This window comes from Marmota marmota, unplaced genomic scaffold, assembly GCF_001458135.2.
Source record: "Marmota marmota marmota unplaced genomic scaffold, marMar, whole genome shotgun sequence".
In the NCBI taxonomy this organism is placed as follows: Eukaryota; Metazoa; Chordata; class Mammalia; order Rodentia; family Sciuridae; genus Marmota; species Marmota marmota.
In genome coordinates this window covers 18,392,186-18,417,736 of record NW_026000068.1, presented here as the reverse complement: position 1 = coordinate 18,417,736, position 25,551 = coordinate 18,392,186, and the positions used below count along the sequence as shown (strand labels likewise).

Genomic DNA, 25,551 nt, shown 5'->3' with positions numbered 1-25,551 from the left:
GGGGGGGGGGCAGCACACTTATCGCGGTGTTTCCTCCCTTTCGTTCCCGGGGGAGTTCTCGCGAGACAAGCAAAGGGAAGATGGCGGTGCCCTGGTTTTTGGTGTGAGGCAGTGGCGGCGGCTGCGGTGGCTGCTGCAGCTGCGGCGGCGGGGACTGGAATCCTGGTGTCGTGGGTACCAGAGTTGTGGCTCCCTTCAGCGAGCTTGCGTCTCTTGGTGCCTAGGCGAGAGCCGGCTTTTCTTCCAGGAGATGCGTTTGTCCCGGGCTCGGAGGTGCTCTGGGAGTTCATGCTGCGCTGGAGGCTCCTGGCCGCCGCTCTAATCACCTCGTGCCGCCGCAGCGCCAGCTCCGTCGCCCGCGGTGAGCCTGCCGGATCTACTCCCTGCCCCTGGCGGCGGTGATGACCGGGGAGAAGATCCGTTCATTGCGGAGGGACCACAAGCCCAGCAAAGAAGAGGGGGACCTGCTGGAGCCTGGAGATGAGGAAGCGGCAGCTGCTCTCGGCGGCACCTTTACCGGAGGCAGGATTGGCACTGGCAGCAGCGGCAAGGGCGGCAAAGCCTGTCATAAGATCTTCAGTAACCATCACCACCGGCTGCAGTTGAAGGCAGCTCCGGCCTCCTCCAATCCCCCTGGTGCCCCGGTCCTGCCGCTGCACAATTCCGTGACTACCACTTCTCAGTCCCCGGCTCTCCTAGCCGGCACCAATCCTATTGCAGTCGTCGCGGATGGAAGCAACTGCCCCGCACACTATCCGGTGCACGAGTGCGTCTTCAAGGGGGATGTGAGGAGACTTTCCTCTCTCATCCGAACACACAATATCGGGCAGAAAGATAATCACGGTGAGGAGTGCTAGCCCCTCTCCACCTTTCCTTCCGCGTTGGGTGTGTACCCCCAGGTCTCTGGAATTCTAGGCTCCCTTCCAGCCGACCCTCCTTTCCTGTACCTATCGTGCAGGGACCAAATACCAGTAAATCATGTCGGATTCATGATTTAGCTTACTAGTGGTAAGGAGGTTGGTTCCTGTGGGTGCAAAAAGAATGTTTCCTTGCCTACTTTGGAGTTTACTGTGAGAAGTTGTTTTGTATATCTTTGAGACAGGCATAAACTGATCCTTAGGTTTCTCCTTATCTAACCTGGCCTCCTTTCTTTGTTTATGAAATTATTTATTTATTTATTTTTTGCTTTCTGTCCTTCCCATCCCAAGGTTTAATTTAATTTTAATTTTTTTTTTTTTTTTTAGTTGTTGATGGACCTGTATTTTACTTGCATATTTAGATGTGGTGCTGGGAATCGAACTCAGTGCCTCACACGTATGAGGCAAGCACTCTACCCCTGAGCTACAACTCCAGCCTCCCCCCCCCCCCAAGGTTTAATTTTGGACATATAAATTGCCCACCTTCTTTCATACTCAGTTCAGATCCCAAATTGACTGTATCTGGTTGTGATTTTGTAATTTCAACTGTCATTGGGCAGTCTGGTGTTTTCTTTTTTTTAGTTTTGGTTTTGGTTTGCTCTCAAGAAACTTAGGACGATTTTTTTTGAACGTCACACATTAGAAATTTGTTGCCTTTTTTTCCCCTAGAACAATTAAAGTGATTTCTCAGTAGTTTTTTATTGTCAGTTTTATGTATATAATTGCTATTAGCAACGTCTCATTTGACTGTGACTGGGAATAATATTCATAGTAATTTCATCATAGCTTATATGAGAAAGTAATTGTGTGTGTGTGTGTGTGTGTGTGTATGTTTTTTTTTTTTTTTTCCGTGGGGAGGGAGTGGTTTCTGGGGATTGAACTCAGGGGCACTCGACCATTGAGCCACATCTCCAGCTCCATTTTGTATTTTATTTAGAGACAGGGACTCACTAAATTGCTTAGCACCTTGCTTTTACTGAGACTGGATTTGAACTCGTGATCCTCCTGCCTCAGCCTCTGGAGCCTTTGGGATTACATAGGCGTGTGCCACTGTGCCGGCAGGAATACTATATCTGTTATTGAAGAACTGTCTTTCTACCTTTTGCCTTATTTTGTCAGATGAAATTTTTTGTTTCTCTAAAGAGTAACGTGATTGACTTGATATTTGAGCATCAGTAAATTTGTTTATTTTCTTGGTACAGGATTTGAACCCAGGGCCTTGTGCATCAGCAAAAGCAAATTTGTTAATGAAAACTAATGTGAATACTGATACTGTTTTAATTTTTAATAAATGTCATTTTAAATTGAGCAGTTAGTAAATATTGTCGATGGTTTTGCTTTTAACATGACAATTATTGTATACATTTTGTTAGAATACACTCAGCTCTGTGCTAAAAATGACACAAAATTACATTAATGAATTATCTGCCTGTGAAATAAGCTCACTTAATTCCACTGGATTCTGGGCTCCTTACTTAAAATTAAGACAAAAATTCAAATTAAAAAAGGAAATAAGTTTCCTATTGATTTTACAGCTCTCTAACAACACTTGTTTTTGGAACTTGCATTGTAATTGTTGTAATTTCACTATCTATCATTTATGAGAAGTCAGATTCCCCCCTAAAAGTACCTTAAAGCTACCCTAGTTTTTTATTTCTACATTTTATTTATTTCATCATGTTAGTACTATAATAAGCATAATGTTTGCTGGAAAGAATTATATTCTAACATTTTGGGAAAGAGTTGTACTTTTAATTTATTAGTCATTCATTAGGAAGTTTTTCAGATTTGGGCCACTGCCTTTAAAATTTTACTATCTTGAAATATCTCTGAAAGCAGATTAGAGGTTCCTATTGAGTTAACTCCATTTACAAGAAGACATGGATTATGAATATTAGAAGGTTCTGAATTTACCTAATTGCTAGGTAGTTGGGCTCTCGTATTGTTTAATCCAACATTTAGAAGTACATTTGTTAAAGCTCAAATTCCTAGTATTCTGTGTATCCTTAAACTCTTGTTCTTACTCTACTGAAATTCACTTTTTAAATGAAACTGCCTTTATTTTGATATTTCTGATGAATGTAACTAGTTGTTCAAGTACTTGTGAAAAGTGTAATTGGGCCTCCTCGCCCGTATATATTTCTTTTATTTCCTGGGAAGAGTAGCTTCTGTTTAATGTGCTGCTGCTGCTGCTTTAGTCTTTTTAAATTTTTCTTGTAATTTCATAATTTCACTGTTATATTATTGCATTATTACTTGTATTCTTGATATTTTACTAATCAGAATACTTTATTTAGATTTTAAGGGTATTTTTTCCTTTCAAATTATAAGAGAAAAATGCCTTTTAAATTACCCAATCAAGTTCCATATTATATTTGGATTGCTGTAACATGATAGGTACATTGCAGAAAGATATACTCAGGCAGGTGCGTAGCAGAGCCATCCAATTATACCATGTATCATATAGTTTATATTCTCTGAAGATATTCATGATGACGATGATGATGATCATTATTACATATGCAATTTATTGTGTCAGCATCATGCTAAATGTTTACATACATTGTCACATTTAATCCTCACAACAGCCTTGAGAAGGGGATACTTTTCTCCTCATTTTAAAGGTGAGAAAAGTGAAGCCAGAGAGACAAGGAGACTTAATAAAGTCACATACTTAGTATGAATTGCAGTTTAAAATTAGCAATAATTGATACTCCTAAGCCCATGATTAGTTTCTTTGTAAATATTTCTCTTGATTGAGATCTACTCTTTTACAAGGAAGTTAATTCTAATAATGTGTACGTTTTGTTTCATAGCAGACAAAGTTCTTTAATACATGTTTTCCCACTTAGCACTTAAAATTAAACTTCACAGACAGGTTTTGCTCTGAGTTTTTCTGTAGAACTCAAATCTCTTGTTATTTCTTGTTCTATCATATATCCCTTCCTTCAGGTTAAACATTCCTAATTTGTGCATTCATTCCTCATGTGACTTAATCTATAAAGTCTTTAAAATGGTCCCTGAAGCACAGTATATAGTATATGTTTGCTAAGTAAAAGAAAGTCTTACTCATTCTCCTTTAGTAAAACTCAAATTTATTAATTCTTCCCTTTCTAGATGGTGCCTGGAAGAAACCTTAGTGCTAGAGCTATAGTAGGCCCCTAACCAAAGGGAACAAGGAGACTATATTTATTGTTCCAAAGCAAGACACACTTATTTATGCAGTTTAAGAGTATGATTTTTTTTTTTTTTTCTGGTAACGGGGATTGAACTCAGGGGCATTCCATCACTGAGCTACATCCCCAGCCCTATTTTGTATCTTATTTAGAGACAGGGTCTCACTGAGCTGCTGTTTAGCACCTTGCCATTGCTGAAGCTGGCTTTGAACTCAGGATCCTCCTGCCTCAGCCTCCAGAGCTGCTAAGATTACAGGTGTGCGCCACTGCACCTGGCTAGAGTATGATAATTTTTTTAAATATTTTTTTTTTAGTTGTTGATAGACCTTTATTTATTTTTATGTGGTGCTGAGAATCGAACCCAGTGCCTCACACATGCCAGGCAAGTATGCTACTGCTGAGCCACAGCCCCAGCCCTCAAGTATGATAATTTTTAATATTGCTTTTTCTCAAGTGAGCTATTCTTTTTTTGTTGTAATATTGCTTCTTGAATTTATTATTTTTTTTTACCCTCAACACAGGACTTTACATTTATTAAATTATGTGTTGTTAGTTTTAGTCGGTTCCTTTATTAGATAGAGAGCTTGTTGAATTCTATTTTTTAGCCATTTTCAGTTTTACTGACCTCTGATCAGATAAACGTTTTTTGTATGTTGTTTTTTTAATCTGTGATAAAGTGTTGGTTGAATAGGAGTTGTATTTTCTGAACCATCAGTTATTTTCAGAAATACTATATTCGGGGCTCAAACATGTGTTTTGAAATATAAGTTAAATACCGTGACAGCTGTAGCATCATGTATATATTGTGTTTAGATATGCCAAAAGATTGTGACTTATGATTTATTTGATTTTTTTTGAGGGGGGAGTGGGGAAAAGATACTACATTAAAAATACATAAAATTTAAATGTTGTGTCTTTATTATATCTTTAGTTATATGCCACATTTTTCTTTAGTATAAAATTAAAGATTACAACTAAGCCTTTTTTCACATTGAGTGTTAGGATTTTTCTGAATCACCTTTGCCCTTGGTAGTTTGGCACAGTATTATAGGAACAGGCCGTTTATTTTAAACAATAATGATTTTACTTATTCACTACCTTTAAATTGAGAATGATATGAAGCATACAGAAGACTCCCTGTTTGTTGAACTTTTAATTTTGATTTTTTCCTCTGAGTTAAATATCCTTAAGAAGTTAAGCGGATTCTGTTGGATTCTAGTCAGAAGCTTCAGAATCATTCAGTTGCCAGTGATGAGAAAGTCCTGGGTATATGAACTGCTCAAATCAGCCTTTCTAAGAAGCAAACCATTTCTGATCTATTTTGAGAGTTTGGCAATCTCGCCTGCCTTTAATTACATTATGTGGCATGTAACAAGCTATCTTCTCTAAATAGTTAATTTTCATTTTTACTTAGTTGTAATATCTTGAAGCTATTAAAAAAACTCGATGATTAGGAATTTCAAATTTCACTTGAATTTCTGTTCCTTACTCAGTGAAGTGACGGTGAAATGGTTAAAAACATCTTTGCCTGGCAGCAGGCAGATTTCTTTAGACAGGGATTTGAAAATTTTAATTTCTGAAAGATTAAAAATGTGCATTTGAGAATTGAGGAAGAACCTGGTGACCGTGTAAAATGTTTATTTTGATTTATTCTGTATACATTCCTTATCTTCCTTTTGATATTATATTTTCTGCATTGTTTTTGCCAATAAAATCTTCATGATGGGTGAAAAGAATAATGCATAATCATAAAAGGTCTCTTGAGAAGTGGCATCTGTAAATAAACATGACAAATCCTGAACTAAGTTACTGGTAAACGGTTTTAGCCAGGAAAGGGTTAAAGTGATGGCATATATTTAAAAGAATATTAGTAGTTCTATATTTGTTCTCTTCATGTTTTGTAGTCTTTCAAAACTTTATTTTTTTAAATACAGACCTTGTTTTTCTTTATAAAAATGTGATGTTTAAATCCCAAGAAAATCCATTCAGTTGTATTACTTATCTTCACTGGGTTTAAGGGTGACTTGGTTGTAAAATTTGATTTAGTTGTTCTTCATAACTAGATGAACATGACCTTTCTCCTTTATCTCATGTGCATCTCCAACAAAATAGGACTATCCTTGTCTTAAGTGGTTCTGTTTCCTGATGGCATTACCATTGATGCTGTAAACTTGACCCACCACTTACCAATATTGTGGTGTGAACACATCTGCAGAGCTATCTCCACAAAGGGAGAGATGATCCTTTTCTCCCCTTTCTTGTCCTAATAAGAGTTGTAACCTTCCAGTTTTGGCAAAAATATTCAGTGGAAATCGGCATTTATTGGCAATGTTAGGTCTTGGGCATACTCAATGACACAAGAGAATTTTGGGGAACTCATTGGAGAATTGAGTTCTAGGTAGTATGGCTGCCCCCAAGTCAATGCCATCTTAAGTCACAGAACTCTACTTTAATTAAGAGTTTACTGATTGTTAGGATGCTTGGAGTCTAGAAAACAAATACAATTCCTAGAGAATTGGGTGGGGGCTTGGCAAACATTTATTTCCTTGAGGGAGAAATGAGAAACCCATTTTAGAACAAAATTGAAATATGTAAAATGGGGGCTAAAAAAAAAAGGAAAAAGTCTTTTTTTTCTAATTGTTTGAAGATTATAGATGGTATTAGTTATCAGGCTATATGAGGTTTTACTCTGTGATTTAACTGAATTCTACCTGTTCTAGAGCCTGTTATTCTTGTTGAAATCCTAAAGATTATCTGCAAAACTAGAGTGCCATTTCCATTTGGAATCAGATCCTAGTTTGAGACCCTGTTTCTCTACAAACTGGTTTTTACAACTTTGTGCTATTTATTTATTAGTTAACCTCTGAAAAAAAGTAAGTATAATATCATCTCCCTCTAAGGGCATTATAATCTCCAGTGGAAGAATGGACTTGAAAATATTTTAAATCTGAAGACTCATACGATAGTAATGAGAACTGATATTAGTGTCTTGCTTTTACCTTTGGTTATAATTACCCTACAGCACAAGGAACTTTTGTTTTTAAGGTTTAGATAGGCTTTCAATTGAAGTTTTAATCTGATGCTTGAATTCATACTGCCTGTCTGTCTGTTAAAGGGTTACCATTGTCTGACTCACTTACACGTCACCTTTAGTCTACTATTGGTGTAGCTCAGTTTAGTACATTTGGTTTCATGGCTGCAGATATCTGGCAAGCAGTTAAAGCAGGCTTTATTTTTCTTAGTACTGAATTATTCTATAAAGCTGTCTGTACTGTGTTTTCCTTTTATGCATATATATCCTTTGGTTGTTTTCATAATCAGGAGGAGACCTGTGTTGTCCTAGGGCAAAGTGTGTTTTGTAGAGTGAAAACAGTTTCTGACACTGCCCTTTTTGTTTTGAATTGTTTTTCTTTCTTGGTTCATTCATTCGTTCATTCATTCATTCAGCAGATATATAGTGGGCTCCTAGTATGTGATAAATAGTGTTTGTCAGCTGCTTCTATAGACCTTCATTCTAATGGGAGAGCTGGAGAATGAACAAACCAGTACACATATGGTATGACTGTTAATAAGAGGTATTACAGAGTAAAATTAGAGTGAGGAGAGCAGAGAATGCTGGCAATACAGGGAAAAGGGAGGTACTAATTATTTCATTGAGGTTACGTTTAGGGAAGATACCAATAAAAATTTTAAGCAGTTACCTAAAGAAAATTAGGAAACATTATCTGGCATAGCAGTTTCAAGTAGAAAATAGTGATTGTAAAGGTCGGTTTCAAGGAATAAGTCAGCCAGTGTGTCTGGAACAAAGTGAGCAAAAGGGGATGAATAGGAGTTAGGTTGCTGGGGGTGTAAGCATGTAGACTTTTTGTAGACAATTATTAAGGATTTGCTTTTATTCTGGCAACATTGGATGCAGTTAGATGTTTTGAGGTACGGAGTTAACAATCTCATTTTAAAAGGCTCAAAGGCTCACTATCTGCTTTATGAAGAAGAATGAGGGGGTGGGAAGAGCAAGGATCAGTAACAAATTATTGTAGTTAAGTGGGGGTAATTGTGGAAGTGATAAGAAATTAGAGCTGGTAGGAGTTAATGACAGATTGGATATAATATTATGTGTTAGTTTTAGTTTTAGTATGCCATTTTTAAGAATTAATACAGAAATTCTCTGTTATGTTTGTTTGGGTGAGATTTGAACATGTCTGTAAAACCTGGAGCTAGGTTGGTTACTTGTAATTTCCTGCTCTGTATTAGGGACTGTACAAAATCAAAACTTTTTATAATGATGCCAAGTTATTGCTCGTCTCTTTGTGTTGATATATTCACTGATGGTACAAAAGCAAAAGTATCATTGAGTACATCCTTTTTAGCATTCTTGGTAACATAATAGGGATTGTGAAGGATGTTTTCTGTATACTGAAGGGCAAGTAAGGGAAAAACGCTTGTAAAACTGAGTTGTAAGCTGAATTAGCCATTTTTTCATGAAATGCCATTTTTACTTGAAAAATGACTTACAGACAAACTGATTATTGCAATTGAGATTTGGCAGGTGTTATCTTGGAAATGAATGAAGTAAGCTTATGACTTTAAGGGAAAAAAATGAAATTTTCAAATGAAAATTAGAATTTGGAGAAGTTATCTCTGTCCCTGTAAGCTTGACAGGTTCCCAATATTTAAAAAGACTGTTTTTGTCAGATTGAAAGTAATATTAAACATAATTTTTAAAATACAATATAGCAAAATGTGTCAACATTTAGAACATCTGCATAACTTCATCAATATTTTTCCAATGTAACATCAGTGCATGATGTTACAAAATCATTTGTCATAAAAGATCCCCTCAAAGTGCAAGAGACCAGAGTATTTCAGTGTTAATATAGTACAGACAACTAATTGATATGATTTTAGATTTCATATTGCAACTACCTTAAGAAGTGACTACTTAATAAGTTTTGTATAGTGTGAAAGAATACCCTGAACTTTGAAAAGGCTATTAAAATACTGTTAGTTTTTTCAACTGTGAGTCTCTTATACTTCTAAACAAAATAGCGTTGTTTTGGTCTGTTCTGTTCTGTTTTTGATGGTGCTAGGGATCAAACTCAGGATCTTGCTCATGCTATGGAAAAAAACATTTAATACTTGAATAAATGCAGAATTAGATTTTTAAAAAATCTAGTTAGTTTCCATTAAGTCAGACATTAAAGAAATATATTTATATTTTTAAAGAATTTAAAATAGTACTGTTTTTGTCAGACATTTGTTTTGAACAATACAGTTAATTTTATTTTTAAAATAACTTTATTTTTATGGGGTGTTGAGGATTGAACCCAGTGCCTCATGTGCTAGGTGAGCGCTGTACCACTGAGCCACAACCCAGCCCCTGCAGTTAATTTTTTGAGGCCCTATTCCTGTTTAGAAATAGTTTTTTCTTTTCCTTTGACATATAGTATTTGTCTATATTTGGAGGGTACATTATTGTAAAATTTGATATATGTGTACCATGTATAATGATTAAATCAGGGCAAGAATGTCTATATTCTCAAATATGGTCATTGTCACATACTGGGAACCCTCAAACTCTTCCCCTTTAGTTACTTTGAAATGTGTAACTAATTAAATATTGTCAGTGTCACATATTGGGAAATCTCAAACTCTTCCTTTTAGTTACTTTGAAATGTGTAACTAATTTCATGGACTGAAATTGCATTATTGTGGCATACACCATCAAAACTACTTCTCTGGTACCCAGCTATGTTTTGGTACCCATTATCCATTCTCTAACCTTCCCTTTCCTCTTCTAGATTCTGGTGGCCTCTCTAATGGTCTCTGTTTCTACATGAACAACTTTTTTAACTCCCACAAATGAATGAAAGCATGTAGCATTTGTCTTCCTGTTGTCTTATTTCCTTTAACATAATGTCCTCTAGTTCTGTCCATTTTATAGCAAATGACAGGATTTCATCCTTTTAAATGGCCGAATAATACTACACTGTGAATATATACCAGTTTTTAGAAATCCATCTGTCAATGAACATCTTATTTGAATTCATATCTTCACTGTTATAAAGAGCTCTGTAATAAGCATGGGTATGCAGATATCACTTGGATAAATGATTTCATTGCCTTTGGATATGTACCAGGTAGTGATATTGCTGGGTTATATGGTATTTCTGTTTTTGATTTTTTTGAGGAAACTTCATACTGTTTTCTATAATGGCTGTAGTGATGTACATTTCTAGCAACAGTGTAGAAGAAATCCCCTTTCTGCATTTTGCCAGCATTTTTTTTTTGTCTTTTTGATAATAGCTATTCTAACTATGGTGAGAAAACAATTTTATATTAATCCATAAGGTTTTATTGTAGCATTTAAGTAAAAGTTTAAAATTTTAATTTCTATTATGATAAATATAAATAGATATATTCATAGATAAGTTTTTGGGATCTTTAATAATTCTTAGGAATTATAAAGGAGTCCTGAGGCCAAAGCTTGAAAACTGTTAGTATATTAAAAAGTATATAGATTTTTAAAGTCATGACCTCTTCAGTTTTTAGATAGGCAATTTCGGGAAATAATGCATTAACTCTATTATTCTTACCTGTGAAATACGAATAATATTTTTCTCAGAGGGTTTTTGAATGAATTAAATGAGATGAAGATGTTTGAAGTATATAGCATAGGGCCTGGCACATTTAATATATGCCGTTAAATTCTAGTTATTCAGTTGGTTATTTGCATATTTTAAAAATAAAGTGGTTTTATTTATTTATTTATTTATTTTTAATTTTTTTTTGAGAATTTTTAATATTTATTTTTTAGTTTTCGGCAGACACAACATCTTTGCTGTATGTGGTGCTGAGGATTGAACCCGGGCCGCACGCATGCCAGGCGAGCGCGCTACCGCTTGAGCCACATCCCCAGCCCAATAAAGTGGTTTTAATGTTACTGAAATTCTTTTCACTTATTTGATAAAATAAAATTTAATTTATTTACCAAGTTAGAAATAAACCATTCTCTTTCAGATTTAAAAATTATGAAAAGTTAATTGTAAATATGTTTTTAGTATCTCTTTTATAAAAATTAGCTAAAACAGCAGGCCAAAGATGTAGAAAACTGAAAATTAGCTTTAGCCTTAGGTTGAGGACAGAAAGCCAAGGAGGATACCAGATAGAGGTTAATGACTTTGATTTTTCTTTTTCTTTTTTTGTAGTATTGTAGGTTGAACCTCGAAGTGGTCTACCATTGACTCACACGGGGGCCCCCCGCCCCTGACCACCACCACCTTTTTTTAAAATTTTGAGACAAGGTCTTGCTGAATTGCCTAGGCCAGCCTTGAATTTGAGATCCTCTTGCATTAGTTTCCCAAGTCACTGGAGTTAACAGGCATGTGCCACCATGTCTGGCATAACTAAGACATATGAGCTGTTTCCTGACATGTTTGATAATAAATTCAGTTTAGGTGATGAAAATGTTAATAATGATTATTATTTTATCATTTAAAATATTGACAGCATGGTATTTGTCATCTATATAGTAGATATTTCTGCTGATAATCTTATTTGTAAAGTGAGAAGTATTGTATTGTTGGACTCTAAAGTCATTTCTGGTTTTTAACTCTTGATAATGTGATTCATAATTTGGACCTGTAAAAAGTTTCATTCACAACTTCAATTGATACTGTTGCTTTTANCCGCATATTTTTCTAGAGGGTTTAAGAAAACTAAGTAATAATCTAGGAGAATGAACATCTTAATTTCTTGGTGCTCTTTCTAGATTCTGGTAGGCTGTCCTTTAATTTAATTTTTTGAATTACAGATTACACTCACATGTTATAGACCTCTAAAAAGGATACAGTAGTTTCCCATATGGGCAAAGGAATGGTGCTTGGGGAAGGTATGTTCTAAGACTTCCAATGGATGCTTTTTTCTCTTTCATCCCTGTATGTCCATTCACTTTCTCTTCTTGGCTGGAGCAATTATTACAGTTCCTTCTATTCATTTACCATATAAAGCATGATATTTCATTTTTCCTCTGAAGGTAGAGAAGTGAAGAAAGATAACTATTATTACCTCTTATACTTTTAGGGCAAAAAGAGATATTCAAAAGTTTATATTTGACTTTAAATACTTCTCTTCATTTACTGCCAAATTTATATCTCCAGCCTAGACTTTTCCTTTGAGTTCCAGATTTTATATTCATATCTATCTACTTGAGATGTTTAAAATTAACTTGTCCAAAATGGAGTTATCCTGTCTCTTTCCTTCTACATGGCCACCCTGTCTTCTAAATTATATCAATAGCTATCCATTATTCAAGCCTCAGTCATTGGTATTCATTCTAATTTCTTGTCTTCATACACATCTAATTAGCACATAATTTTGAATCAGTATGCCTGTGTCTTAACTGCTACCACTTTGGGACCAACCAATTTTTATTATCTTTTTCCAGGAATGCATTAGACTTATGCCTTATGTCTCTCCAATCCATTCTCTGTGGTTACAGGAGTAATCTTTTTTTTTTTTTTAGTGGTGCTGGGGATTGAACTCAGGATCTTGTGCATGCACTCTACCAACTGAATTAGCTATGTATCCCCAGCCCTACAGGAGTAATCATAAAATGTAAAATTTGCATCATGCCACTTCCCTGCCCAAGGTTTCTTAATACTATATTCACTTAAAGAGTTAAGTTTATGTTTCTTGCTATAAAGAACTTACATTATGAGGACCTTGCTTCTACAATTTGATTTTGTACAAATTTCTTCCTTTTTTCTGTGTTCTGACCATACTCTCTTTCTTTGATTTCTTTGAATGCAAGGTTATTTCTGGCCTGTCTGCAGTGCTTTTCTTCTCATTCTGTGATTTCTTAGCTGCTGTTGCTTTCCTCCCTGAGTTAGGGATCACACCTAGGATCTCACACCTGCTAGGCAAGCATTCTACTCAGCCTTTTTATTTTATTTTATTTTGTGATAGGTTTTATGATAAATGTCTGCTGGGGATATAGCTCAGTTGGTAGAGTGCTTGCCTTGCGTGCACAAGGCCCTGGATTCAACCCCAGCACCATCACCGAACAAAAAATAAAAACCAAAAGAAGCTTGTTGTCCAGGCAGGCCTCAAACTTGATATTCTCCCCTCTCATCCTCCTGAGTAGCTGGGATTGCAGCATGTGCCCCCATGCCTGGCTCTTAGCTTTTCTTCATCTTTTATTTAAAGCATCTCTTGAGAAAGATTTTTTTTCCGGACTAAAATATCAAAAAGCATGTCTGCCTTTAATGTTTAGCTTTAACCTTTTGTTAGTTTTCTTAATGCTTATTATACTCTATTTTGTCTCATAATTTTTCTCCTTTTTGAGTATGAGTTTAATGGTTGAATCTCTAGTGTCTGACACTATGCTTAGTACATGTAATGCTCAGGCAATATTTATTGAGTGACAATGAATGGATGTTACTTCTGGGTAAGATAGAAGAGAAATAACAGGACCCTTTAAGAACCCCTGTCCTGATCCTGCATTATAAAATAATGACTGTAGAATCAGGTACTAGATTATGAGATAACTTTTTCTTAATAGCAATGTAATGTGGTTATGTATACAAACTATACAAACAAACAAACTGATGAGTGATAGGTGTTGTGTCATGGAAGCAAGACACTAAGAAGTGAAATCCTCCTTATTAGAACAGGGTCTGCAAACATTTAACTAAAGGACAAAACAGTAAATATTTTTAGGTCATATAGTTTCATGTGAGCAGCCATGAACAATTCATAAGTGATTAGAACGTGGATATGTTCCAATAAAGCTTTATGTATATTATTGCTGACCTTGAGAGGATGAGAAAGTTCCTAAGATGGAAAATAGATGACAGGAACAAATATTTGCCTGAATACAAGCTACTTCTTTTTGCTTTTATTTATTGGTATCCTTAGTACCCACTAAAGCTATCTCTGGTACGTTATTTTCAAATAGAGAAACTAACATACCAAAGAAACAAGTGGCCAGAAAAGCTTACTTGAGTCCAAAGCTGCACTAACCTGGGTGATGACCATTAAGGCAAAATAAGAGGGCTAGTTAAAAGGCCTTTCTAGCTGGGTGCAGTGGCGCATGCTTGTAATCCCAGCGACTACGAAAGTTAGACAGGAAGATCACGAGTTCAAAGCCAGCCTCAGGAATGGTGAGGTGCTAAGCAGTGAGATCCTGTTTCTAAATAAAATACAAAATAGGGCTGGGGATGTGACTCAGTGACTGAGTACCTCTGAGATCAACCCCTAGTACCAAAAAAAATAAAAAGCCTTTCTAAAGAACGGTTGCTTTTCAAATTGTCAGGACCCTAAATTTTTACTGCATGCAGTTCTAACAACCTCACTTACCCTCTACTTTCCTTATTTTTAATTTATTTTTAAGCAACTTTATTGAGATATAATTCATATACCATAAAATTGACCCATTTAAAGTATTCAGTTGTTTTTAGTATATTCATAGTTTTGTAACTGTAACCATAATTGATTTGGAAATATTTTCATCATCCCCTAAAGAAACTCTAACCTTTAGCTAGCAATCCCCAATTATGCACATTTTTCAGCCCTATATAGCCACTAAACTGCTTTATAGATTTGCCTATTCTGGACATGTCATATAAATAGAATTCCATGATATACAGACTTTGTTAACTGGCATCTTTTACTTAAGCATGGTATTGTCAAGGTTTATCCATAGAGCATGTGTCAGTACTTTTTATTGCTACATAATATTCCTTGGAATGGATATACTCCATTTTATTTATATATCTATCAGTAAAGGGACATTTTTTCCTACCCGTTGGCTATTAAGAATAATGCTGCTATAAATACCTGTACCCAAGATTTTGTGCATACATATTTTTGTTCTCTTGGACATATACATACTGCTGGGTCACATGGTAAATCCATGTTTGACCTTTTGAGGAACTGTAAAACTGTCTTCCGAAGTGGCTGTCCTTTTTTACTTTCCCCGCAGTAATGTATGAGATCCAATTTCTTCCCTTTACCAGCCTTTTGATTGATTATAGCTGTCATAGTAAAAAGGTAGTGTCTTATGGTTTTTTAAAATTCTAAATATTAGGGGCTGCGGATGTGGCTCAAGTGGTAGCGTGCTTGCCTGGCCTGCGTGCTGCCCGGGTTCGATCCTCAGCACCACATACAAACAAAGATGTTGTGTCCACCGAAAACTAAAAAATAAATATTAAAATTCTCTCTCTCTCTCTCTTTAAAAAAAATCTAAATATTAACTCATTGTACAGATTAATGGGTTTCATTGTGATATTCCATTCATACATATAGCATGCTTTAATCATATCCATTCTTCCTCCTACATTCTCCCTCTGATCCCCTCTCCCTTCCCTTATAGTCAGTCCTTCTACTTTAGGCTATTTATTTATTTATTTTAGTTTACACGGATGAGATAAAACACGCTATACTTGTCTTTTTGTGTCTGGTTGGTTTGCTTAACATGATGACCTCCAGTTTCATGTGTTTTCCTACAAATGACATGCTTTCATTCTTTTTTGAGAGAGAGAGAATTTTTATTTATTTATTTATTTTTTAGTTTTCAGGGGACACAACATCTTTGTTTGTATGTGGTGCTGAGGATCCAACCCGGGCTGCACGCATGCCAGGCGAGCGCGGTACCACTTGAGCCACATCCCCGGCCCCTGTACAAGTTTTGAAATGTAAAAGGCAAATCTTCCAGCTTTGTTCTTTTTCAAGATCATTTTGGATATTCTGGGTTCCTTGAATTATCATACAAATTTAGGATCATTATGTCAATTTCTACAAATAAAGGTATTGGGGATTTTTACGGAGATTCCTTTAACTTTCTAGACCTCTTTGGATAGTGTTGTCATTAACGATATTTAATCTCATTCTGAATTTGGGATGTCTTTCCTTATGTTTAGGTATTTTTTAATTTCTTTCAACAGTGTATTGTTTTTAGAATATAAGTTTTGTATCATTCTCTTTTCTTTGATTTCTGTGCAGCAAGTTCTCGTTGTCTCAGCTGTTTGTTTTGTAAAGAGTACTAAAGCCTCACAGGAAAGTACTATTGATATCAAATTCAGAGTACAGAGGGTGTTTCTGCTGTTCATTTTCTTGAATCAATTGAGAGGAAACTGGGGGAAATCTACTTGTCTTTTTCCCTTACTAGACTAGGATGAATCTGCATTCCAGGATGGATGAACAGAAAATAAATAAATAAATGTCCACTCAGGAACCACTCAGAAAAAAATATTCATTAGGGCTGGAGTTGTGGCTCAGTGGTATAGTCCTTGCTTGGCACATGCGGGGCCCTGGGTTCGATCCTCAGCACCACATATAAATCAATAAAATCAAGGTATTGTGTCCAACTACAACTAAAAAATAAATATTAAACAAAAAAATTCATTATAGAAGAAAAGACATTATTTCTGAAGATACTACTGAGAATGCTGGCAGAAATAGGAGAAAGATTTAGAAAATAATTCCTTGCTCCTGTTTAAAATACACTGATCCTGTGGGGTAGAGTATATGCAGCCCCATACCCAAATATTAGTATACCCTGATTGTAATGACAAGAGAGTTTTTCCCTCTAGCTTAAGTGCCCTCCCAGTTTTTACCTGCAAAAGGAGGCGGGGGAGATGCAGAAAGTCATCTTAATCCAAGTGGGTGTTGTGCCATTCCCTGAAACAATTTTCTGGCCAGTTACTGGACTATTTTGGTTTGATTCATATACCCTCTCTGGTTCATGTATTTGAGTATGCGATTTGACACTAACAGAGAGAAGTACAGAAATAAAATGCGTGGGACCAGAAAATAATAAGTACAACACTATTGGGAAAAGGGAGGTAAAGAACTTTCACAGACTTACCTGAAGGGGATTGATAAAAAAATGAAAATTTTATTCTGGTAAAGAAAAGTATTAATTTCTGATAACATTGAATTTGAGACAAAAATGACTTAAAAACTTGCTAAGAGAGTAATTATAATTTGATAGAAGGCATAATCATTAATACTTATAAATTATTATCTTTTAATAGTATTAAAGACCAGAAGCAAAAATATTACAAACAAAGCCAAAACAGATTTCTGTTTCTAGTAATGTTAGGCTAGATAATTAGTACCAGTCCTCTTTAGAAGCAAGTAGGAATTAAATATTGTACTTGAAGTTCATGGAGAGGTGACAAGGTAGAAACTGGGCCAACAGCTGGCAGAAGATGAGAATCCAAGAATGTGAGCCTAGCATTTTAGGTTATTTTGCTTTAGTGTCCTTTGCAAATCCAAAAGATGTGGTTAAGAGGCTGAACTGCACTTTTGACAGCCTTTCCAAGTTAAGAGGACACAAAAATGGAGGTTAGGGCTTACCAGATAAGGGATATCTCATAAAGATACTGTTCTTTGGATTGAGAATTTAAAGAGCATATGGAACTTAAAGAACTGCACCTTAGGAATAAATGTGAACTGAAAATATATAAGTTCTAGTGCAGACTAAATTATGGCCTTGAGTCATTTCTGAGGCCCAGAAAAAAATGTCAGTTCCTGGACTAGGTGATCCTAAATTCCAGTACACTTAGACACATGTCAGAAGCAAATGAAATTCTCTGAAGGATTTGTTTCTTAGGCTTCAAGATTTTTAACAGAGTTAATTCAGTACCATATACAGCATATAATTAAAGATGACCAGCATTATGAAGAAACTGGACAATATGCAAGAGAATCAGGTAGAAACAATAAAAGAAACAGCCCCAGAAGGACTCCATTAATTGAACTGTGCATAACAATGCCTAATATGTTGTTGAGGAATAATAGATTGAATAATTTAGTGGAGAATTGAAAACTATAGGGATTAAAACCACAGATTTGAAAAAGAACCAAAAAGAAATTATCAAATGAAAAAATGTAATAACTGAAAGTCTAAATTAATGGTCTTAGGGGTAGTTTAGACCTGCAGAAGATAGATTGGAAGTTGGGCAGAAGAAAATATCTACTGTGTGATGAAAAAGGGAGAGAAAAGACATTTTAAAAAAGAAAAACAAGCAGTAGGGGGAAGAGAAGTTCTGTGCTAATTAAACCTCCAGGAGAGAAGAAAGAGAAAGGGACTCACTGATAATCTGAAAAGAAAATTGCTCAGAATTTTCCGAAATAAATGAAAGTCACAAATACAGAAATTCAAGAAGTCCAATCTAAGTACAACGAATGAAGAAAGGAATCAAGAGTCTGGGGTTGTAACTCAGTGGTAGAGCGTTTGCTTTGCATGTGTGAAGCACTGGATTTGATCCTCAGTACCACATAATAAATTAAAAATAAATAAATAAAATAAAGTTTTTTTTTTCAATTCAAAGAGTATTTATTTATTTATTTTTTCCTTCTTTTTTTTTTATTGGTTGTTCAAAACATTACAAAGCTCTTGACATATCATATTTCATACATTTGATTCAAGTGGGTTTTGAACTCCCAATTTTACCCCAAATACAGATTGCAGAATCACGTCGGTTACACATCCACATTTTTACATAATGCCCTATTAGTAACTGTTGTATTCTGCTACCTTTCCTATCCTCTACTGTCTCCNCCTCATCTACTGTAATTCATTTCTCTCCTTGTTTATTTTCCCATTCCCCTCACAACCTCTTATATGTAATTTTGTATAACCATGCGGGTCTCCCTCCATTACCATGCAATTTCCCTTTTCTCTCCCTTTCCCTCCCACCTCATGTATCTGTTTAATGTTAATCTTTTCTTCCTGCTCTTCCTCCCTGCTTTGTTCTTAGTTGCTCTCATTATATCAAAGAAGACATTTGGTATTTGTTTTTTAGGGATTAGCTAGCTTCACTAAGCATAATCTGCTCTAGTGCCATCCATTTCCCTGCAAATTCCATGATTTTGTCATTTTTTAGTGCTGTATAATACTGCATTGTGTATAAATGCCACATTTTTTTTATCCATTCATCTATTGAAGGGCATCTGGGTTGGTTCCACAGTCTAGCAATTGTGAATTGTGCTGCTATGAACATTGATGTAGCAGTATCCCTGTAGTACGCTCTTTTAAGGTCTTCAGGGAATAAGAATTAGAGTGATTTGGCTGAAACTTGAAAAGTAATTTTTTTTTTTTTCCTGGTGCTGGGGATTGAACCCAGGGCCTTGTGCATGCAAGACAAGCACTTTAACTTAGACATATCCCCAGCCCCCCACATTACTTTCAAAGGAGTGAAAGATCTCTGTCTGACTTTTCAGCATCAAAAAGGAAACTATAGGACCACACAGAATGTTGAAAAAAAAATCTTATCAAGCAAGAATTGTACACCCAGTACGAAAAAAGAGTGAAGGTGAATAGACATTTACTGAAACCTCAATTTATTCACTAAAAGAAACCCTGAAAGATCTACCTCAAGTAGAAGGAAAATGATTGCCATGTAGAAAGGAATGATGGCAACAAAAAAGGAAAAAAAAAAAAAAAAGAAAAACTAAATGAATTAAGGTAAAGCCAGAAATTTATAGGACTAGATAACAACAGTAGCATATAAGTCAAGGTGAATAAAGTTAGTGTTCTGTGGTCATTGCATAGACCTCAGAACATTAACTTTATTTCATCCATTCCAGCCATTACATAGATTTTAAATAGGGGTAAAATACCAGTGGACATTAGACTTTGATAGATCAGTGATACATATTGTAAACCCTAGGGCAGTAGAAATACAATGTGAGCTATGTGTGTAAATTTTTCTATTAGCCACATTGAAAATTAAAAGAAATGAAATTGATTTTAATATTTAACCAAATATATCCAAATGTCAGTGTAAAAATCAGTGTAACATTATTTGAGATATTTTGCATTCTTGTTTTTCATACTAAGTCTTTAAAATTCCATTTGTGTCACATCTCAGGTTGGAATAGCTGTATTTCAAATGCTTGGTAACCATATGTACCTACCTTGGGCAGTGCAATTGTAGGATCACTAATAGACAAATAGTAAAATAAAATGTGTACATTCCATCCAGCACATGCAAAAATAAAATGGAATAATAAAAATAATCATTCTGGAAGACAGGAAGAGAAAAAGGAATGTAGAACAAGTGAAATAAATAGCGAACGCAAGCATGTTGGTAGATTTTTAAACCCCAATATACCAGTAAGTATAGTAATAAAGACAAATATCATTTTACTTGAAATAATACCCAATTACTTGCAGCTGAAGACACAGCTAAAACAACAATACAGAGAAGTTGAAAGAAAAAGGATTGAAAAGTCTATCCAATGCAAATGCCAATCTAAAAAAATTGATGTAACTGTATTAATATCTGAATAGGTTTTAAAGCAAAAAACATATCTGAGAAAATGGTGGATGCCTTATAATGAAAAATGGTTCAGTTAGTCAAGAAAATTCAAAGATTTTAAGTTTTCAGTAACACGGCCTGAAAATAAATCAAATGAAAATCTGTAGAGTTAGAAGTCATAGAAACCCCCAATGAATAGTTGGGGAATTTTAATATTTCTCTTTATAAGAGAAAAAGATATTAACATACACAAAAGAATCAATGATGTAAAATATAAGAGCAACACAATTAAATTGGATCTAGTAGATTTATATGAAACGTTGTACCCAGTAACTACAATATACATGTTCTTTTCAGGGATGAAGCATATACAAAAGGGTCAGATTTGTTTATAAAGCAAATCTTAGCATGTTTCAAAGGATTGAAATTATAGTGAGTCTGTTCTCTGATTACAAAGCCAAATAAGTCAGAAATTATTAATTAAAAAATAAAGATATTAGGAAAAAGGCTAAAAAACCAATTATCAAATCCATTATGAGAAACTAGAAAAAGAAGCACACACACCCTGTAATCCCAGTAGCCTGGCAATTTAGCAAGACCCTTTCTTAAAATATACAAGGGTTGGGAATGTAGTTTGGTGGTAGAGCAACCCTGGGTTCAATCCTCAGTACTGCCGAAAAAAGAAAAAGAACAACTTAATTTTTCACTTTTAGTTCATTTAGCCCAAATGAAATAGAAGAAAGTAAGTAATAATAGAGCAGGAATTATTAAATTAGAAAAACAAGGTACAGCACAACAAAGCCAAAATATTGTACTTTGAAAACATGAATAAAATTAATAAACTTTTAAGATAAAAAGAAGGCTCAAATAACTTCAGGAATGAAAAGAGGAACCTTATCAGTATAACTTTTAATGTCATTAAAAATCATGAAAGGATACTGTGTATAAAATATGCCAATAAATGAAAATTTTGATAAATGATCCTTTTTTTCTGATAAATGAACCAAATTAAATTAGAGGGCGGGATATAGCTTAATGATAGAAGTGCATGCCTAGCATGTACAGGGCCTTTAGTTTCCTAATTCCTTTTCACCACTGGGGGGAAAAGGAATTAGGAAACACCAAGTGTGCTGTAATTATTAAGGAATGATTTCATAATAAAAATGTTCTCTAAAAGGAAACTTTGGACTCAGATAGTTTTCTCAGAGTCTTTCTAAACATTAATGAAAAAAAACCCACCCAAACCTTTGCATAATTACATAATTATGGAAATATTTGAGTTTGCAACTCTTACCTAAGTTAATGTCTGTCGCATTTTAATTATCTGGTTCTGTAACATGATGTTACTAAAATTAATTTCTGTAGTGTTTTTTTCTCATTCCTTCATTCACAAATTCTGGACAATCTTTTGAATGTTAGATGCTGTATGTGAAACTTTTGCTATACACAGATCAAGAAAATATATATCTGGTCATTCTGAGGTTTACACCTAATGAAGGAGACAGATGTTTACACAAAAATTGTTCAGTTTAGTATGAAAAGTATTATAGTAAATAGAAGTAGAGGTGTTTGGGAAAACAGAAGGTCATCAAATTGCTTAGGACAGGCCAAGAAAGGCTCTTCTAAAGACAGGTGATATTTGAGTGAGCCTTGAGTGGAAGGTGTTAATATATCAGGCAGAGGGAGATGTTACATTTAGGAGAGTTTAACAGATGTATAAAAGCCATGAGAACCTTGCTTATTGAGGAATATATGTGTAGTTTAGATGACAGTATGGAAAATAAGAGAAGAAAAGAAGGTAAGGACTTATCATTAAGAAGCTTGTATATTATGTTAAAGATAAATGGAGTATTTCTAGTCTTATAAGTGGAAATATAACATGGTCAAATTTTTATTTTATAATTATTATTCCAGTTTTTCTTTAGAGAGATTGAAATGATGTAAGACTGGAGGCAGGGAAACTGGTTACAAGGTTGTTGTTATAGATAGGCAGATAAAATGATGAGAGCCTAAACTAGAAAAGAGGCAATAGAAATAATGAATGAAGATGTAAAGGCTTTGATTTTTTGGCATAGTTGGCAAGCTTTTGTTTCTGGCACTAAATCGACAGTGTTGTTTATTTTTTATGATTATTTTTTATTCTTGGTAGATAGTCACAGATGTAAATGCAAATTTAGGAGGTTCAATATTTTGAAAAGGAGGAAGAGGAACTTATTCAAGATCACTCACATGGGAAATTGATACTCATGTTGATTATTTTTCTTATTGTGCATTATGCTGAAGGCCCTGAAGGCAAATAATAGTTATTAAGCTGACCCACAGATGAACTCCGATCTATTATGAATGGATGACTATATTTAAAATTGTTCATAAGCATTTTCATTTTCATTGAATGGAACATGTTAGTAGTAGAAAAATTGTGCTTTACTGAGTTCCTGATACAAAAAATTCCCATCAAAATTCCTAACCTTATAGTTTTCTTGGGGAGGAGATTTAAAAAATTATAGACATGGAGTTTCTTTAGTTTCTTGAGGAGATACATATTTGGTATCAACATGGGAAGACAAGGAAATCAGTTTTGCTAACTTTGTTTTTAAAAGTATCTGCAATTTGGGCTGGGGATGTGGCTCAAGTGGTAGCGCGCTTGCCTGGCATGCGTGGTGCCCAGGTTCGATCCTCAGCGCAACATACAAACAAAGATGTTGTGTCCGCTGAAAACTAAAAAATAAATATTAAAAAATTCTCTTTCTCTCTCTCTCTCTCTTTAAAAAAAAAGTATCTGCAATGAGTCTTTTCTTTATTGAATATTCTATATTAAGCTAGTAATCAACAGTACTTTTATAAAGCCAGGAATACTTTTTTATTTGCCTTGTCCTTTTTACTCTTACTCAATGTTCCGAACATTTACTCTTACTCATGTAAATTTTGTTAACATTATGACATGTTATTTTGAGGAGATACCCAAAGAGCTTAAAATTTGTGAGGACCATTTTTTTTTTTAAATGCAGCTTACACGAATAATTAAGCAACTATTAAGACTCATTGTGTAAGTAAAATTATGAACAAAACTTCCTTTCTGGAAACATTTTTCAATGTATGATTATTAACAGTATGTATTATGGTGGTTTTCATATCTCGGCTAGGAAGAATTCTGAGGTGTGAATACTTAGCTTGGGAGTCAAATCCTGAAGAAGCAGAAGTTATCTTTTGCCTAGTCACTAATGGACATTTAAACTTATATCTAAAAAACATGAAGTGAATTATATTCCTGAATCTAATTTTAATTTGTTTATTCCTAAGAATTAAGATTAAGAGATTTAGTGTAATTCAATTTCCATGTTTTGTTTATATAAAAAAAACTTACAATTTAAATTTAGTGAATTCATTTGTGTTGTTTTCTAAATTTCACTTGAAATGGTATCTTGTTGACTCTGCCAACAGTTCCCATTTCATTCTACCTTTATGGAGCTAAGGTGTGTGTGTTAATCATTTTGGTAAGTTTAATCAAGCTAAGATATTGGTGTCAATCACATGCGTGTTACCTAGAAAAAGTAGTTGTCTATTTCATCCTGTGTATGGTCCCTTTAAATGTTTAGCTTATTTTATTGGGCAGAATTCTTGATGATATGACTTCTATAAAATTGCTAATACCTGAAAATTCATATACATAAATTTAATTCAATAATTTATTTTCAGTTATTACTATTGGTTTGTTTTCTTTTATAAAATCGAGCTTTTTATGCTGTGTTGTTTGGCATATCATTTTAAAATTAAATCAGCCATTTTATAATACCAACTATAGGGTATAGCATAGCTTTCAAGGCTTTGTCTTTTGCTCATCTAATTTCATTGTTTACTGTTCTTCAAACTGTTCTTGCATTTGTTTGTGATTTGGAGATTATTATTTTGTTTTAGACTGTAATGCTAGTTAATGTTACTTTTGCTCACCTACACATTCTAATTCATTCATTTTTTTTTTTTAAACTATTTATTATTTATTTTTTGGCGGACACAACATTTTTGTTTATTATGTGGTGCTGAGGATCGAACCCGGGCCGCACGCATGCCAGGCGAACGCGCTACCGCTTGAGCCACATGCCCAGCCCCTAATTCATTCTTTAAGGCTTATTTTAGTGTGGTCCATCCTTCTGTATTTAGTGTTCTGCATAGGCAAAGTTAGGAGCTCTGTCCTACGTTCCTTTGTCATGCTATACCTCCATCTATTCTGGTAAATAATAGCTATTATTTATTACCATATTAGTTTCTTAATAGCAGTGTTCTGAACAATTTGAGGACTGGGTTTGTGTCTGAAGATTTCTATCCCCAAGAATGAGTAGATATTTAAATTGTTTCCAAAGAATAAAGAAAGCATGATAAATTAGCAGCAAAAAGAATCTGACATCTATTTGGAAAGATTGAAAGATTTCAAAGTTACCCCTTTTGGCGGGGTAGAGCAGGGTGCTTAGAAACCTTGGCATTCTCTGACATTGAATGTGCCATTTAAGCAGTATTTTGCAGATGGTTTATTTTTGTTCTGAAGATGCTGAAATCACTTTAATTGAAATTTCTTATGTTGTTACACCTTCTAATTTATTTATTTATTTTTTAATTTTAGGAAACACTCCTTTACATCTTGCTGTGATGTTAGGAAATAAAGGTTAGTAAATATTTTTCTTTTTATGTTTAACTTTCTTCACTTGTGAAGGCAGTTTAAAATTTTCAGTTTTGTCACTTGAGTTTTTAAAAAATTAACTTGCTTTTCTTGTATTTGAGCTTAGGATTTAACATATTAAAGTTAATATTTTTTTTTCCACTTTTTATAGTCCTTTTTAAAAAGAGAAGTCTTGTACTAACCTTCATGTCACTTAAATCTTTCTTTCAGCTGGGGATGTGGCTCAGTGACAGAGTGCTTGCCTAGCATGTGCAAGACCCCAGGTTAAATCCTCAACTCTGAAAACAAACAAACAAACAAAAAAACAAATAAAACTTTCTTTCCCTGAGTTACTTTATCAAGCAGGTATTTATAATTTTAGAAGACTCCTATTTCCAAATATTAAGGTTTATTAAATATTGTAAAACTTTTAATGTCTTAAAATACCTAATAAAAGTACTAAGTATTTATAATTAGTAAAAACTAATAGTAATTTATAATTAGTATAAGTATTAATTTATATAATATGAAATATTAAA

The 25,551-nt window shown here is 34.4% G+C and overlaps 1 protein-coding gene across 4 annotated transcripts in view; it reads left to right on the top strand.

Moving 5' to 3' along the window:
- The first annotated feature begins 78 nt into the window (after positions 1–78).
- Ankrd13c (ankyrin repeat domain 13C) overlaps positions 79–25,551 on the top strand; it is a 77,879-nt gene continuing 52,406 nt past the window's right edge. Inside the window, exons 1-2 of one of the 4 annotated variants that reach the window (XR_007351569.1) lie at positions 79–843; positions 24,977–25,018. Coding sequence is in view for 3 of the 4 variants with exons in the window: in XM_015490503.2 (XP_015345989.1) it covers positions 402–843; positions 24,977–25,018 (484 nt within the window). In the remaining variant the exon portion in view is untranslated. The remainder of the gene's footprint in view (positions 844–24,976; positions 25,019–25,551) is intronic. The other 3 variants (XM_015490503.2, XM_015490505.2, XM_015490504.2) reach the window with 3 other exon arrangements.